Below are 16,454 nucleotides of genomic sequence, written 5' to 3'. Positions count from 1 at the left end.
TGGAAATTCCCTCAAGGCATTCAATACATATTCACAAAAAGCACCGTGCCGCTGACAGCTGTTGCAGGCACACAGACAGAGTAGATTAAAACATACACTTTGCATTCGGTGAAACCGTACGAGCGGATTTCAGCTTGAACCAATGAAGACATATCGCACGTGTGGTTTCGCACAGAGTGAGCCACGATGTTGCAAAATGGAATGATAGCGTTCCTCCTTCAAGTCTTTGTTTATCTTGTGCAAATCTCCCACTTTACCTCTACCAAAGCACTCCACCGCTCTTGACAGATGGTAAGCCGCGCGCCATCATCTTTTCGTCTATTCTACATCTCACAGATGTAGAAAATCTTTGGGCCAAGCACATCAAGCGTTTTTCCAATTTTCTGTCCGGCATGTTCTTGTGCCCATCTTAATCTTGTCCTTTCATATATTGCTTTTCCTCTCCGACTCTGCTGTAAATGTCGCCTTCCCTCTGTTGACAGTGAGAAGGCTGTTTTGTGGGTTTCGTTTAATGAAGCTGTCAGTCGAGGACCTGCAGTTTGCCCGTTTCTTTAACTAGAGACTCTGATACTTGTCTTCTTGGTCAGATGTCCACTACAGCCTCCTACTTCACTTTCTCGAAAGCCAGCACAAAGATTTTCATCTCAACTCAAACAAATTTGAAATTCTAATCTAAAGATTAATAAGGTTTAAATGTGATAAACTTGCATTAGAGCTGTACAGTGGAACACGGGAGACAGCTGCAGAAAATTAGACAGACATAGTTTAAAACAAAAACTAATTACTGATTACATCCCATTTACAACGCTTCAAATTCATTTCAAAGTCACGTAAATTAAGAAACTTTTCTTCCAAGAATGAGAACGTTTCTAAGTGACCCTGAGGTCTTGAGTGCTAATGAACGATGCACTGAATGATAAAGATGAAGAGTCCTATTTGCGATCAGATGACCAATGGACAAATCACATTACACTCTGGGATCCAGAGCTACACGTAAGCACAACGTAAGCACACATAGGCAACAGAAAAGCCAAGAAACACACTGTCACCACCACACACACACAAAACTTGTTCTTTTATCCAGCGGGACAAATAACAGTTTAAAATAACATTTTCATTTTAAAAGCCACCAAGAGACATTTTATAGATATACACATGTTATTCATGTATACAGCCAGTGGACCAGGCTCAGCCAGAGAAAGAAACTTTCACACACCCATGAGGAGCACAGCAAGAGGAGAAATGTGCTTAAAAACAAAAAACGGGCCGCCATGCTAGAGAGCGTTTAAACACACAAAGGTGGATCTGTTACCAATTTGGTCGCGTACTTCCTAGTTTGTTAATTGAAGACCAAAGCTGAAGGACTAAATTTCATTATTTATAAACATAAACTGTCACCTGAACAGGACCTGACAAATAACTAGTATTTGCAAACGACAAAACTACAGGGGACACGGTCGCGTTACCAGTCTGGTATTCTGGATGTGCGAGTCATTTAAAATCTTCTTCCTACTTTATTGTACGACTCCACAGGTCTTCAGCCATCAAGTCAAGCGGTGTACATATTTTCAGAGCACAGTACAAGTAAGTACAGTACTGTGTACCTGCTGAGGGACCTGTTGAGCCCTGGGTACTGAAAGCTGCTGTACTTGTCCTCCCTTCTGAGCTGAGCCTGTGGCTTGAACCAGCACTCTCTGTGTGAATACGAGACATAACTGAATTACATAGATGGGCATTTAAAATTCATACAAACGCATTATTCTAAACATGCAACAGTCAACACAATAACAAACATCTATAAATGTCAGGTTTACATCTCTTTTTAATACAGGTTTTGAATATAAAGTAGCAACGATAGCAATAGACAGACATAAAAACTACACGACAGAAATCTCGACTGTCATTTACGCTCGCGCTGATGATTCTCATTTATCTGCAGCCTTGAAACATTAGCAAATTTGATGTACTGGTCTGGCAAGACAGAGAACTCATGGCAGAAGTTAATATTGTAAATTGATACGAGAGGCATCTGTTGGCAGAGTGGACGGTAGCGGCTTTATTTGCTGACAAGTTACAAATTGGAACCACAATTTAAAAATACATTCTTATTTATTGCCGGTGCTGCTGGACAGGGCAGGGTTTGACCTGCTGTGTTAGGGTGGGCTTTTAGAAATAATACGTGGGCAAAGCAGGGCGTCGCTGTAGTCTCAGTCAGGAGACGAGCCGTGCCAGTCCTCATCAGATTTTTTTCATACAATTCCTGATGAAATGAGCTTAAAGCACTTAGGTTAAAATAGCATTTAGAGCACTAAACTCCTCCTTTCTGTGCACTAGTTAGAGCAAGTTATTTGTCTGAGTGTGTGATTTTTCATGGGCGGTGTAACCGTGTGTGCGAGCAGACAGGTCTGCCTGCTGCAGCTCTCTGCGCTGCACACCCAATCAGAAGTTAAAAAAGGGATCTTCTATGCTATATTTCCATTGGCATTCCATGTAACATTAGCTCCTGGCTTGGCCTGGTTTCCAAAATAACTTCTCCCTTATACTTAACATTTGGAAAGAGATGGCACGGAACAGTTAAGTCATGACAGACTTTGTCCTATCATCACAGTAGCAGCAGGGTAGATATATTATCCTACCTGCTGAGAGGCTGGGACAGGCTGTACCACCGGAGCCTGGGCTGATGATGACGTCCGCAGCGCTGCCACGCTGGTCGTGGTTTCTGACCCTCCCTCGGAGTTCTGCATGCTGGGAAGCGTTAAGGAGAATCAGAAAAGACATCACCAGAAGTCATTTTCTACCAGACTGAAGAAATACCCTTCTAGGCAAAATTTTAAAAACTTTGAAAGAATATAATATGAGCACCTTAGTAAATAAACTACTACTCTTGTGGAGCCACCGGGCCATTCATTGTACCCCGGGGGGTTTCTAGCTTTACCAAAGCTGAGTCACTACAGCACTCAGAACCCTAGAGGCTGCCCACCTTTAGTTTTAATCAAAGACAAAATCAATAGGCCAACAGTATTACTGACACACATCGTCCTGCTGACAGAGGAGACCCAGGAGGAAAAATTACAGTAGAGGAGTTCAAGTTACCAACAGGACTGAAGTGCTTCGTGGGGACCAAACCCATTGCCACTACTCTGCTTTCGACTGGGTGACAATGTGCACAGCATAGCAAAGGGGAGCTAAAAATGGAGTGACACAAAGGCTCTCTTTAAAAAAAGGACAGAGCAAGAGCGGGAGCAACAAGGCAGGGACAAGAGAAGAATGGGAGAGGGGGGTAAAAAAGCTCCAAAAGAGAAAAATGATGGGGGGGAAAAAGATGAAAATAGCAGTGGGGTTCGAGCCCCTGCCAGGGTCCTGATGATATCCAGCGTTTGTTTCAAGCAAGAGCTGATCTCTGAGGGCTCCAATAATCCAGCTGATATGAGGAAATTCCTCAATGCTTTGTAAACGTTTGTCGGTTGCTATGGTGAGGAATCTGTGCCCCCCCTCAGCTCCCTCCCCGCAAACTCACCCTGACTCCCACCCCCACGCCTTCGTGTTCACTCCTCTATTTTAGCCCCCTTATAAAGCTTCTGCACAGGAACTTTCGAGTACAACCACAAAGAGAGTAGGGGGAGGATGATTTGAATAAAGGAGAGGGAGATACGGGGCGGGGGGGGGGGGGGGGGGGGGCGGGGGGGGGGGCTGAACTGAAGAACAGGCTTTAATTTAAAGGCCGAAAATGTGGGGTAGCAGGAAAAGTCAGTAGGGGAACAAGTAGGTAGTGTTCAGATAGAGTGTTATAGCCAAGCGCCGCAAGACGCAACTTGCTCTAGACATGCTGCGATTAGTCATAACACACAGCGTGCGCAACAACGTTATTTTAATTCACTTGAAGAGACCTGACAAAAACCACTCTGTCTGCAGTAATCTGCACACTGAGTCATTAGTGCAGCCGCACATTTGTCTTGGCTTTCTCAAAGCTTAACTTTCAGGTAAGTCAAAGGACTTAGACTAGTAACTAAGGGGTTGTAAGTGTGCCTTAGAGATTAAACACAAACTTCAAAACCAAACGTGAACTTTTCTGTGGACGTGCCAAAGAAAAAAAAACATTTGGAAAAACCAGCAACGCGAGAGCAAAAACCTGGATCAGTGACACTGTTGATGGCAACAAGGAACAAATACATTTATCTAAAAAAAAACATGAATATCACAGATACACAATCTCCACCACGCAAAGCCGTGACGTTAAAAACACAGACCATAACGATAAATGCTTCACTACAAAATGATAACTAGAAGCAGTAAATCTCCAGCAGACCAGCTAAGGACTGTATCGCACAACGCCTGGCACTGTCCCTCATAAGTACTCGATCAAATGTTAATTACAGCATTTAGAGCTTACGGTTCTTTCACTCTGTAAGCTATTTTAATGCACTTTTAAAAACCATGAAGAAAACATAACTTTGTTTAAGATGCAACACTTATTAATAACACACAAAAACCCCAGAAAACAAACACAAAAACCCATCATAAACAAAAACAGACTTTTTAACTGTTACTTCTCAGGTTTTGGACACCGAATGTAACTTGGCAACATGTAGAGTTTGGGGGATAGAATACCTTTATGATAACAGATATGGGTGTGCCACTAGTGACAACTTCCATGTGTGCCAGAGGCAAAGACAGTGTTCTGCTTACATGACTAACAGACTAAGCGTAGGAGGCCTATGTTGAAATTCCCGATGTGTGTCAATCACAACTGAAACACCAAGCTAATCCTAAGTGTTGTATGAGTCTTTCTTTTGGGGCATGCTTCTGAGTCAGACAGAGACATTGTCCTTTAAAATATTTGAATGTAAAAGGACCAAATGTGAACAAATGACAAGAATCTATTATTAAAGAGCACCAACGGGAAGCAAGACAAACCTCAGGAGCTTCTTTATGCCATTAATGAGTGGACGGCACAGCAAGGTGGTGACCAAAACAAGAAAAGGATCATTGACCAGCGTGTTTTTGTCTATGAAGGTGCTGACTCAAATTAGATAAGGTAAACTGCGCCCAAAAAATAAAAATTAAAAATTAAAAAAATTAAAAAGAAAACAATCACTGAGTTGGTGGGAAAGGAGAAAGTCTGTGGCTCAGAGGAGTCTGTTTAGCGTTCGAAGAAGGTTAAAAGCCACACAAAATCCCCACCAGCAGCTCTGAAAGGCACAAAGGTAGAGCCCAGCAGGAGGGCCAGCTCGCTGCTGCAAACCCACTACTTATGATGGGCTACGGTCAGATCTTTATTTCTCCTACTCAGAGACAACTTCACACAAAAAGTCTGTTTTCATGTCAGGTCTGCAAGCCTGGTTTATTTCAAGCAAATCCCAGATAAGCACTTGACAACATTACACAAAGAATCCCTGCTTTCAGGAGATACCGGAGTTTTAAAAGCTACACAGAAATAACAAAAGTCACATGTTAGGAACCCTGGAGGCCTCCCAAACTGTCATTAATAATCAGGCCTATATTGCCAACAAAATTTAAACATCTGTCAGTGACAGATCTAACTTGCACAGGGCTCAATCAGAGAAAAACACATACAGATGTTCAATTAAAAGCAGGAGCCCGCAGTCTTGGCTCATGTTTGCACTGGCCCACATTGTTTGCAGAGCAACAACGGTTGCTAGTGGCAACACCGTCCACTCCCGTTTCCAGGAGCCTGTTGCTACGCAACCAACAGAATACTTCCCAAACCAAACAATGCCATCCCCCACCTGATCCTTCTATCTCACGCTAAGTAGAAACTTACAACAATAAATAGTGTGTATGCTATTAATTTCAGACAGCAGGGGGACATGCAGGCAGAGTTATTTCTGTGCTGCAGTCATAGAAAAATGCACAGACTTTATGCCAGTTAGGATTAGGTTGACTGCGACATGACAAAATGCTGTTTTCTGAAAACACTCAGTGGTCAAAAGGAGGAGGGCACGTTTAGGCCGTCGAGGAGACAGGAGTCCATTCTTCAGGGTTAGCTTTACACTCATGCCACCCAAAAACAACACATCCAAAACACGCTCAGTCTTTGTCCAGGCGGATGACAGTAAACAGCTTTAGCCGAGCAAAACTTTTTCCAACTCGGTGGAAGAGAAAATACAGCAGAAGTAACACTTGTTGCGTTTGAAAAGGAGGATATTTGTACAACACTGCCTCTCTACATCTCTCCAGAATGAGCAACAGGTCTCTCTCAGGGCTTTTAACATACACTCCCCCAAATTGGGGACTCGTTTAGTCAGCGACATCATTTCAAGCAAATTCATTACAATCTGTGGCTTTGAAAAAGAAAGCATTGAGCTTTTCTTTGATTTCATTAAAAGAACTTATAAGATCACACAGGCACACGCGCTCGCACAAAGAGCGAATTAAGATATGATAAGAGATTTCCACAACAGAGGCTGTTCTTCAAGCCTGTCTCATTAATTCATGGCTAATCCAATCAAAGCAGCTCTTGGGGTCTGCAGATGGCAGAGTTTAGGGAGAGCTGGGAGGGGGCGGGTGGGCGAAAGAGAACGAGAGACCGAGTGAGAGAGAGAGAGAGGGAAGGAAAAGAAAAAAGGAGGCACCGGCCACTATCTCTGATGCAAGCACACTCCTCCCCTCCCCAGCTCGCACCTCCCCGCCTCTGGTCATCAGTGCAACCTGTCCACTCCGTCACCATGTGTGCTGCAGGCATGACAGCCACAGAGAGAAAGATCAAACTGTTGCCATGGAGACTGTGTGTGTTCGCCTATGCATTACACTCACAACTTCCTCCCCGACGCCATACCTCTTCTAACCCTTTCCAGATTTCCATGCCCCCGCCCGAGCCTTTTATCCTTGCCATTTAACATCTGAAGATTAAGGCTGAGGATCTGAAAACGACACATTTTCAACAAAAGTTCAACTGAAAGAAAGCAACACAAGACAAGGAAGCGGAGCGAGACAGTCACAACTGGGAAATGTAATCAGAGTACCCTCTCGTGTGTGGGCGCCTCTTTCCTTCGAGAGAATTTAGCTAATGTGTTTCAAGGCTGCCACACCGATAACACAAAGAAGGGAAGTTTACTCGAGTCACCTGGCTGCTTAAGAGCAAAGGAGGCAAAGCTAATGACTACAGAGGGGAATCTTCAATAATACCAGTTTTACTCATGTAAGACTTAAATCACATCCTCCTGTCAGGCCTGCAAAATGCTTTCATTTTGTCAAATTACAGAAAACATGAGAAGCTACAGCTGTATTTTATAAGCTTTTTTTTTTTTTATTATAATACCATTTTGTCATTGAGATGCAATATTAAAAATCTAGATACACTACAGAAATGGATTCATGTTTTCAGTTCTGGTTTTTTAAGGAGGAACTGGAAAAAGGTGACATATCCTAATGCTTAAGTTGGTGGTGGATTTTCACCTTCTCTGTAGCTACACTAAAATACACAAATCTGGTTTTAGGTATTCTGCTATAACAGGTGTGTTTCCAACCTGTGCACTTCCTTTTTTTTCCTTCAGGGAAGCACATTCTCTGAAGATTACCTCAGGTGCTGGCAGCAAGCTTTCTCAATCTTGACCGATGAACCTGAGATAAGCCTCATGTTTCACTTGAGCAGTCTACCTTCTTGGCAAGCGTTTGCGCCATAGAGATCTGACACCAAGAATCATCGTACTGCATGTATGCGGGGCAGTACTTGATACGACATAATGAGTCATCAGTTAATGCTTTAAATCTGAGACAGATCCAAGCGTCTGTTGTTTATGTAGTGAATACTACACCAGGCTGAGTGCTTGCCATCAAAACACAGATTTAAGTGTTTAACGCATCCTTTGCCTTCTACACATGACTTGTTTTGGGTTTTGTTTTTTTTTTGGGGGGGGGGAACAAACAAAAACAATTTCAGTGCACTTTGGCCCTCGATTCTCCAGGTCGTGACCTGTCTCGCCAGTCTTCCAAAAGGCTCCAGAATGCCCCAGGTTTAATCTGGGCAGAGATCTGCAGATTGAGGTGGTCATTTGATTCACTATATTTTCTCTACTCACCATTCAGTGACTCTTAGCGTCCTACGAATAGGGTCGTTGTTATCCTGGCGGAGAACACTCCCCCACAGGACAAAAATGTTTCATCACAGGATAAAGGTGATCACTCAGAACAGCTTTGTATTGACTCACAGTGACTCAGAGGTGGAGCGAAACCAACCTGTGCCAGGTTACTTCCACACACAACAACAAAATAAAGCCACCAAATCCCCTCACGCTAAGGGTTTTTCCTTTCATTTGTCAGCTCTTTAGTATAAATACTATACATACAGCATATGTAGACAGGTGTACTTTGCATGCAACAGTTTGTGCCAGACTACTGGTTACAGATAATAATCAGTTTTGTAACGGTACAGTTGCCACATACCAATATAATTCAATGATTTCAATGTAAATTCATTTAAACTGCTTGTCCATCAACACTCGACAACTTACTTAAATTGCATGGTGACCACAGAACAAACAGTCAAACTAACACACTGCTAGGCCTGCTGCCCTACCTCACAATCTGCAGCGCTCTTTTGACAGAAAACACGATACCACCAGCACTGAAAAATCCAAGATTAACATTTGCTCCCCATTTAAGATAAAGAATGAGATCTCACTGTAAAAAAAACATCTACCACTTAACAGAATCAAGAATGCTTCCACCAATGAATGCTCTGCAATCGTTGCCCATTAAATCTTATCATGTAAATGCTTCTAAAAAGCATTTCAGCCTAAAAATACTGTTTGAAGGCCTCTCCATCAAAAAGACTAGTCTTGGTTCTGGTTGTTACTTTGTAGCAGGTTTGCACTAACAGAACATGTTCTCTTTTATTCAAATAAATATCCCTTAACAAATTAGCACTAAAAAAAAAAAAAAACAGGAAAAGTGGGGAGTGAATGGGGGGGGGGGGGGGGGGGTGTCTGCTACTATTCTGACTCAAAGGAAGGGGGGGCAGTCTTTGTAATGCAAATGTGACTGCCTTGTCTGCTGTTTGCAGCAGGAAATTTAATTATCAGTGTTGTAGCTACGATACAAACAGGTGGAATGCTAAGAATGCCGCTGATGACACACACACAGAAAAACATTTCATTTCACAACGAGTTTCAACTTGTTGTCACCACACGAGGGCCAATCAGTGGCAGCATTTTTCAGTGTGGGATTTGTTTCTTCGTATCCTAGCAGCACAAGTCTCCACTGATTTCCAACATCTTTACAGCTGGAAGACTTGATGCAAGTCAAGAGGATACTTAAAACAATTTTCCCTATCAACAAATCTTATAAAACAGTAATGGCAGCACATCAGTTAAAATGAAAAGCCCTTAACAAATAAATAAATTATGGCGCTTATGAAATTAAAACATTTCATGTGTACAAATGGCGCTATTAATTTCCACTTAACAAGCCCCGCGAGGCATTTGTTTCTTAGTTCTTCTGCTTCGCTCTGTGATTTCCTGACATGCTTTTGACTGCAGTTATGGGACAAGCCATTAAAAGTGGTGTTAAAAACAGGGGGGAAAAGTCAGACAGTGATAGGTTACGAAAGCCAAACAGTTCACTTATCACACTGGGAGGTAAACGTAAGTCTGCAGGAATACGATCAACTGTAAACAGCACCAGCAAAACTCACAGTAGTGGTCGGGTCAGTGTCTGTATCTGAAGCTAGCTATTGGATTGAGAACTCCTCCCCGGGGCAGCATTGGGGCCTCATTAAGATGGGCTAAATACAGCATGAGCAAGCACACGCACACACCACATACACAGGGAGAGAAAGGACATGTGACATAAAGCTGTGTCAGGTCACCCCCCTGCTCAAGAGACCACTGCAGCTGTCCTATTGATAGCTGAACTGTACTACAAACACTCAAAATGGCACACAGGCAACAGTGGACACTGCAAAAAAATAAATAAATCTACAAGCAAGTCCAGACATGGCTTAAATTAAGGCTACGAGAGACAAAGGAAAGCCTAAAAAAGAAACACTAATATCTCTAAATCACACCCCAGTGTAACACTTACGGTTAGCGATCTCAGGGTGAAGGCAATGTCAATAAAGCCAAGTGTGGTCACTGAAATTCAGGATAAAGACAGATGGCAAAGTAAACTACATCAGAAATTAAAGCAACATGCTAATTAATAATTTCCACACTTTACAAGCCACGCAGTAAACAATTTCCAAATAGCTCTCTAACCCCCAGCTGCTCTCCACTTTAATTCTCTTTGCTGACCTGCCTCTGCAGGCTGAAGCTATGCACTCCTACCACAAAGGGGGGGATGAAAATAACCTGATTAAAAACACTGACTTTTAAAAGAATAACACTTCACCCCCCTCCCCCGGCATGCTCCAACCCCTTTCTTTCCACGACTTGGGTGTATTTGTATATCAAGTTGCCATGTAAACATAACAGTGTCATGCTCAATTGGGGGGGACACGCACGGTTTCAGCGCAGTCATTTATTTATTTTCGTTGTAGTTGTGGGAAGTTGTCTGACCAATCAAACATGAGTTTCCCTCTCTGACACACAATCCAAAACAAGTTCATGCACACGTGGTTCATGAACACTATATTTTAACATACCTCTTTTTGACCTAAAGAAACAAGATATTGGTTAGTCACTCAATCATTCAGCTCATCTTTCCAAAATGAATTCTTCATCCAAGGATTTTGTGTGTGTGTTGCTAAGTTTATGGATCATTGCAAAGAGGGCATCAATTAGTGAAATTTTCATGGTGCAAAGATTCTTCCTGATGCTTCAATAGCAAACACTACAAATGACCGAGCACCTGACAACTGTCTCAGAAAAGACAGTTCGTTAGAATTAATGTACCTCATGGGACAGGAAGAAACACAATCCCAAAAGCAGGGGGGGGGGGGGAGACCTCTTTGGTGTGCAAAGACCTGGAAAACCAGTTACAGACACAGTCTAAAACTACTGAAAATCTCTTGCTTCCTTTGTTTCCTTTAAATGCTACAGCACAGATTGATATGCACCTTCGGCTCTGCAGAGGGATCAAACAGCAACCCTAATGAGACCTTCTGCTTGAACAAAGAGGCAGTGGCACTAGGAACACCTTGGCCATTAGCACACAATTTGCTTCTGAATCTGATCAGTAAATAAGGCATTGTCAAAACTAGAGGGGGGGGGGGGGGGGTACTCCAAATTTAAGAGTGGGGAATAGGTCGACTACATAAATCTAGTCATTATAAAATGCATGGCGGTATATCGCATGCACTGCTTTAAAAGCACGCAGAAAACAGCAAATTCAACGCTTAGTTTCTCATCCAAGACAGCTACATAAAGGAACCATCATAGCACCACCTAGCTGTAATATACCCCCTTATTCAAGCCATTTCTCAAACATCACAACTTTTTCTACTTAAGCTATATTTTGGTATCAGAGGTCACCGAGTTTGATTCATGACGTTATTTAGTAGTGGGAAAAACCAGGGGAAGCGTCAGAATTTGGTGTAGGTGTATGTAGTAACCCCGCCGGCAGAAGTTGATCAGTGGTTAAATGCTCGATATTTTTCCATTGCTTTTAAGAGAAAATTTGTGAGTGAAAAGTGCTACGAAAGAGCTGCCAAGCTCCCGGAAGAAATAAAAGTTGTCACGGTTAGAAGATGCACGCAGCGGACGTTGGTTACGGTTAGAGCAACATAACATAACTGCCGCTCGTGCTAAAGGCTAGCTAGCTAGCCTTTCCACCTGCTTGAATCCGATTCTGGGGACGACGAAGTTTGCCCGTGCTGTGGCGAACAACACACAGCCGCCGTCAACAACGCCACACGAACTAACGAGAGAACTTGCACTCATGGCTGCTGGTCGTCCAAATTAGCATTAGCTGTAGCTTTGAGCGGTAGCTTCACCATCCATCCCGCTGATACGGAGCTGGAAGTGCGTTCAAACCTCGTAGCACACGGTACAACGTAGCAACAAGTGTAAAGTGATGCTGAATCGATTTGGAGTTGAAGTAACGATGACACGGAGTATAATGTTAAAGGCAGAGTGTTAAAAAAAATAAGTAGGATAAAAAGAACGGAACCCGGGCTAAAGGCTGTCGCCTGCAACTGGTAAATGTCAGTCAAATGAAGAGTGGAAAACCGTTCTCAACTTGGGGCGGATACCACAAAAGAAGGGAAAGTTGTGTTGTAAATAACCCAGACCCCTGCTAACACGTTCGACCTCGAACTTAGGATTCATTTAGCTTCTAAATTCTACAAACGTATAGTCACCTTTGCCTTGAGAAAAGTTGTGCCCTCTCTCTTTCCACTCTCTCCCACTCGCTCGGTGACTTCCAGATGCTGCAGCCGCTGTTGCTGAGTGTTGCGCCCGTTGGTAAGTAACTGTCTCCACGGCTACAGTCACTATAGCGCGACGGGGTCTCGAGGCAACTGTTGCTACCCTCAAAAGCCTACGTCAGGGCCCTCACTATCCAAGGGAGGGGCCAAAGAGACGTGTTCCGCCCAGTTAAATAAAGCTGTAAATTCATATTGAACCGCTGGGAGGTGGTCTTGGCTCAGGAGGTAGACAAGTATGGAAGACCGAAGATGCCGTGGTATAAAATAAGGGTGAAAAACGAGTCAATAAATGAATTACAAAAATGAAATAAAAATACATTAAATGCTTCAAAATGTAATTAATTTAATTTTCTGCTTATATTCCCAAACTAATTTTTTGCTTTACTTTTTAACCTTTTATAAGCTTTGTAATTAAAAAAAAAAGAGTTTCTGAAAATAACAGGAGCAAACAGAAGTGTTACAAAGTGGGAACCTTTCCACACTGTTACACTGACTGTGTTTCAGCTCATTCAGGACGGTTGTAATGGTGACGCTGGAGTAGAGTGAAGGTGGATGAAATTAAATACCTGGGGTCAACCATCCAAAAACAACAGACAGAGAATACAGGCTGGGTGGAGTGGGTGGAGATGAGTGTCAGGGGTGATTCGTAACAGAAGAATAGAAGAAAGAGTGAAATGGAAGGTTTACAACAGGGGTCGGCAACCCTGGGTTAACTGATGGCACAACCATAGCTGGATTGGCCATCGGGCATACCGGATGGTGATTTTTCATCTTTATGGGCCGATGATTTATTTATTTATTTATTTATTTATTTATTTGTAACCAGTGTTGGTCAAGTTACTTGAAAATAGTAATCAGTAACTAATTACTGATTACTTCCCCAAAAAAGTAATCCCGTTTTTGCAATAGTAATCCCTTACTTTACTCGTTACTTGAAAAAAGTAATCGGATTACAGTAACGCGTTACAAGTAATGCGTTACTGCCCATCTCTGTTTGTAACGGTATAAACAATGAAAGGTGGTGGATTGGCCAGATGCTAGTCCATGTGTAAAAATAAGTCAGTTGTTTGGTGGTGGCTAGGACTGGGCTATATCATACTGTTACGTACGTACAGTGCTTCAACATAATATTACCGTATTGTGTGTGTATAACCTCTTTTTAAGTGTTGTGGATGTTATACATGGTTATGCTGAGGATATGTCGGCCAGTTTCCACTGGAAATGCCTTTTGGTTAAACTGTCAGCAAGGAATTTGCGTTTGCACTGCAACTTTTTTATATAACTTTAATGCACATAAAAAGCTGCTTGTGTAAGTGCAAAATACATTGATGTTTTTGTTGTTGTTTTTTTGCACTAATAAAGTTGAGGAGTTGTAAAGTATTTTGTCTAGTGTCAATTATATCGTCAGTTATATTGTTATCGCAAATTTTCAAATGTATATTGTGATAAATATTTTTGGTCATATCGCCCTGCTCTAGTGGTGGCTATGGCGGAGCTTCCACAGAGGCAACAGGTGACCTGCAGTCTATCTGTCAGTCAGTTACATTAACTCGTACTGCTACTAGCTAGCATGATGGAGTTTCTATACAGCTGGGTGGGTGCTATGATGTTACTGATGGTGAACTTTATTTTATTCATAAGGTTAGTTAGTAGAGTTGCCAACCGTCTCGTAAAAAACGGAATCGTTCCGCATTCAGAGAAAATATCATGCGTTTCGTGTTGAGGTGAAAAGGAACAGTTTGTCCCGGACTTCAGCTAGAATGAAAAAAAGACACAAAGCTGGATTTATTCTGTGTCTTTGCCGCACAGCTGCTTCTTCTCTCATTCTCTCCCCTCCCTCCCTCTCCTGTTTCTACTATAATCATGAAACTGATCAATGATCAGCTGATCGTCTCTCTTGTTTGTCTGTGAAGGTTCTCAGTCATCCAGGTCATCGTAGTCAAAGGAGCTTGCAAAGAAAAGCGTCTGGACTTCTTTAAGTTACTTGAAGACGTTTCACCTTCATCCGAGAAGCTTCTTCAGTTCTAAGGTCAAATGGTGGAGAGTCCCAGATATAAACCTAGTGGGAGTTTCCCCCCACAGAGGGACAAAAGGACCCCTGATGATCCTCTAATCGCCTGAGCCAAGGTGTGGAACTGGGTGTGGGTCCCAATCAGCCAAAGTTTCGGGTGAGTTCATTGTGAAACCTGGCCCCACCTTATCATGCGAATTCCTGAGGTCAGATGTCCCAGGATGTGAGTGGGCGTTAAGGCGTCTGGGAAGGATCTCAAAACTGGATTATAGATGGCAGACAGTTGGTGTCGTAAACCACCGCCTCTGTTCAAAGATGGTCGCTCACAGTGGACATAGATGCTTCTTTCACTCCTCTTTCAAACCATCTGTCCTCTCTGTCCAAAATGTGAACATTGGCATCCTCGAAAGAGTGACCTTTGACCTTTAGATGCAGATGGACAGCTGAGTCTTGTCCTGTGGAGGTGGCTCTTCTGTGTTGTGCCATGCGCTTGTGAAGTGGCTGTTTGGTCTCTCCAATGTAGAGGTCTGGGCATTCCTCGCTGCACTGTACGGCATACTCTGTCTCTCTTGTTTGTTTATCACTTTGCGCCAAAAACAGGAAACCAGCGGATGTCGCGTTTAAGCTTGATCAGCTGTTGTTATAATTTATTTAATATTAATTTCTAGTATGAGCTGATGTTTGCTGGAGCCACAGCTGTAAAAGCTGCTGGTCATGATGTCGGTTTGGATATGTGGTGAGAGAGAAACATGAAGATGAAACCAGGAGATGTCCTTACTGAATCATCAGAGCTGAACAGGTGATGGAGAAACAGGTTTACCTTTTAGGGGACATGGATGAGTTGAAGGGAAGTTATGAACTGTTTCTGAGAGACAAATAACACCAGGATCCTTTTTTTATGTAGCTGACAGCTGGTAACTGTGCAGGGGCGGGTCTAGCAAAGTGTTGCCAGGGGGGCAGGTAGGGCATTAACGGGGAGAGGGGGGCACAAAGAAATACTTTCTTATTCTCATTTAAAATATCTCGCTTTTAATAAATAATTATCTGAATCTTACAACCAAAGTTTTTATCTGATGTAAAATGTATAGAAATCATACATATACCAACAAGACTGTACATCACTGTCACAACAGCGTTTTCATTCAAAGGCTTTATGGCTTTAATACCTGGGGGGCCGGTCTCTTGTCAAAATGCCCGGGCCGATGTTTTGTCCCAGTGCAGCCCTGGGCATCTGAGAAGGAGCATTAAAAAATAAATGGCCAGCGGTGCACATCGCAAATCAGCTCACAGACACATTAGTTGTGCCGCTTCTTAATGACGGTATCTTAGCTAACAACCCCAACTACCAGACTCAACTTGTAATTGGCTAAAAATAACTTCACCTACCGGTGAGAGGGACGTTGTTAGCTGGCAGTTTTTTCAAGCGATGTTGAAATTTCCACATTCTTCAGCAGCTGTCGGCTCAGCGCAGCATCAGCACCGCGGAGATACACGGATACATCTGTAGACTCGAGACAGAATTCACAAAGTGTTTTCAGGACTTTCAGGTGTTTGGACCAATGTTTTCTTTCTGATCAAACCAGAAGCTTTAATCAGCAGCTGGATTTGTGTCGCATTAACTGGCTGAGTTAATGCGACATCGAAATGCAGCTGATTGAACTGAAAAGCTCGACTCTGTGGGGTCAAAGTTTGCAGAACTACGAACACAGCTGGAATCCACAGCTGTGCGTGTTCATGGAGCTGCATGTTCACCTGCTGGACGTCACTACCTGACAAGGTTAACTGTCTTCAGAACATTGCAGAGGCCTTATTGACAGTATTTGGCTCCACATGTCTGTGTGAGCAGATTTTCTCTCACATGAGTCCTCAGGTCTGAATGCTGGACACTGGGAGACCAGAGATCACATTAACATGTGTGTCTCTGTATTAACAAACATATTGGCCCAGTTTATTTCTCTTATCATTGTTGTGAGGAGACCATAAATAGCATTTGTATTTTCTGTTGTACAGTTCATTTGCTGTTATGGATAAAAAGTCTTTTTTTTGTTTCAAAATAGCTGATAACTATTCGCTGACAGCTGCCAACATCTGTGAACAAATATAATCCTATAAAGTTGATCT

General features: G+C 42.7%; 1 protein-coding gene across 8 annotated transcripts in view; it reads right to left on the bottom strand.

The window, feature by feature from the left end:
* The window catches only part of rfx2 (regulatory factor X, 2 (influences HLA class II expression)), a 28,044-nt gene extending 12,308 nt beyond the window's left edge, over positions 1 to 15,736 (bottom strand). For 2 of the 8 annotated variants that reach the window (XM_006799706.3, XM_006799707.3), the window contains exons 1-3: positions 3,094 to 3,455; positions 2,637 to 2,745; positions 1,605 to 1,694 (exon numbers count right to left, since the gene is read on the bottom strand). In XM_006799706.3, coding sequence (XP_006799769.1) covers positions 1,605 to 1,694; positions 2,637 to 2,745; positions 3,094 to 3,173 — 279 coding nt within the window. In that variant the 5' untranslated portion in view covers positions 3,174 to 3,455. Of the gene's footprint in view, positions 1 to 1,604; positions 1,695 to 2,636; positions 2,746 to 2,862; positions 3,047 to 3,093; positions 3,456 to 9,652; positions 9,762 to 12,256; positions 12,414 to 15,719 lie in introns of those variants that run through there. The other 6 variants (XM_087830610.1, XM_006799708.3, XM_035911538.2 and 3 more) reach the window with 6 other exon arrangements.
* Positions 15,737 to 16,454: the final 718 nt, after the last annotated feature.

Source organism: Neolamprologus brichardi, chromosome 17, assembly GCF_056152115.1.
Source record: "Neolamprologus brichardi isolate AB-2024 chromosome 17, ASM5615211v1, whole genome shotgun sequence".
Lineage (NCBI taxonomy): Eukaryota > Metazoa > Chordata > Actinopteri > Cichliformes > Cichlidae > Neolamprologus > Neolamprologus brichardi.
The sequence above is the reverse complement of the archived record's forward strand: the minus strand, read 5'-3'. Positions and strand labels throughout refer to the sequence as shown.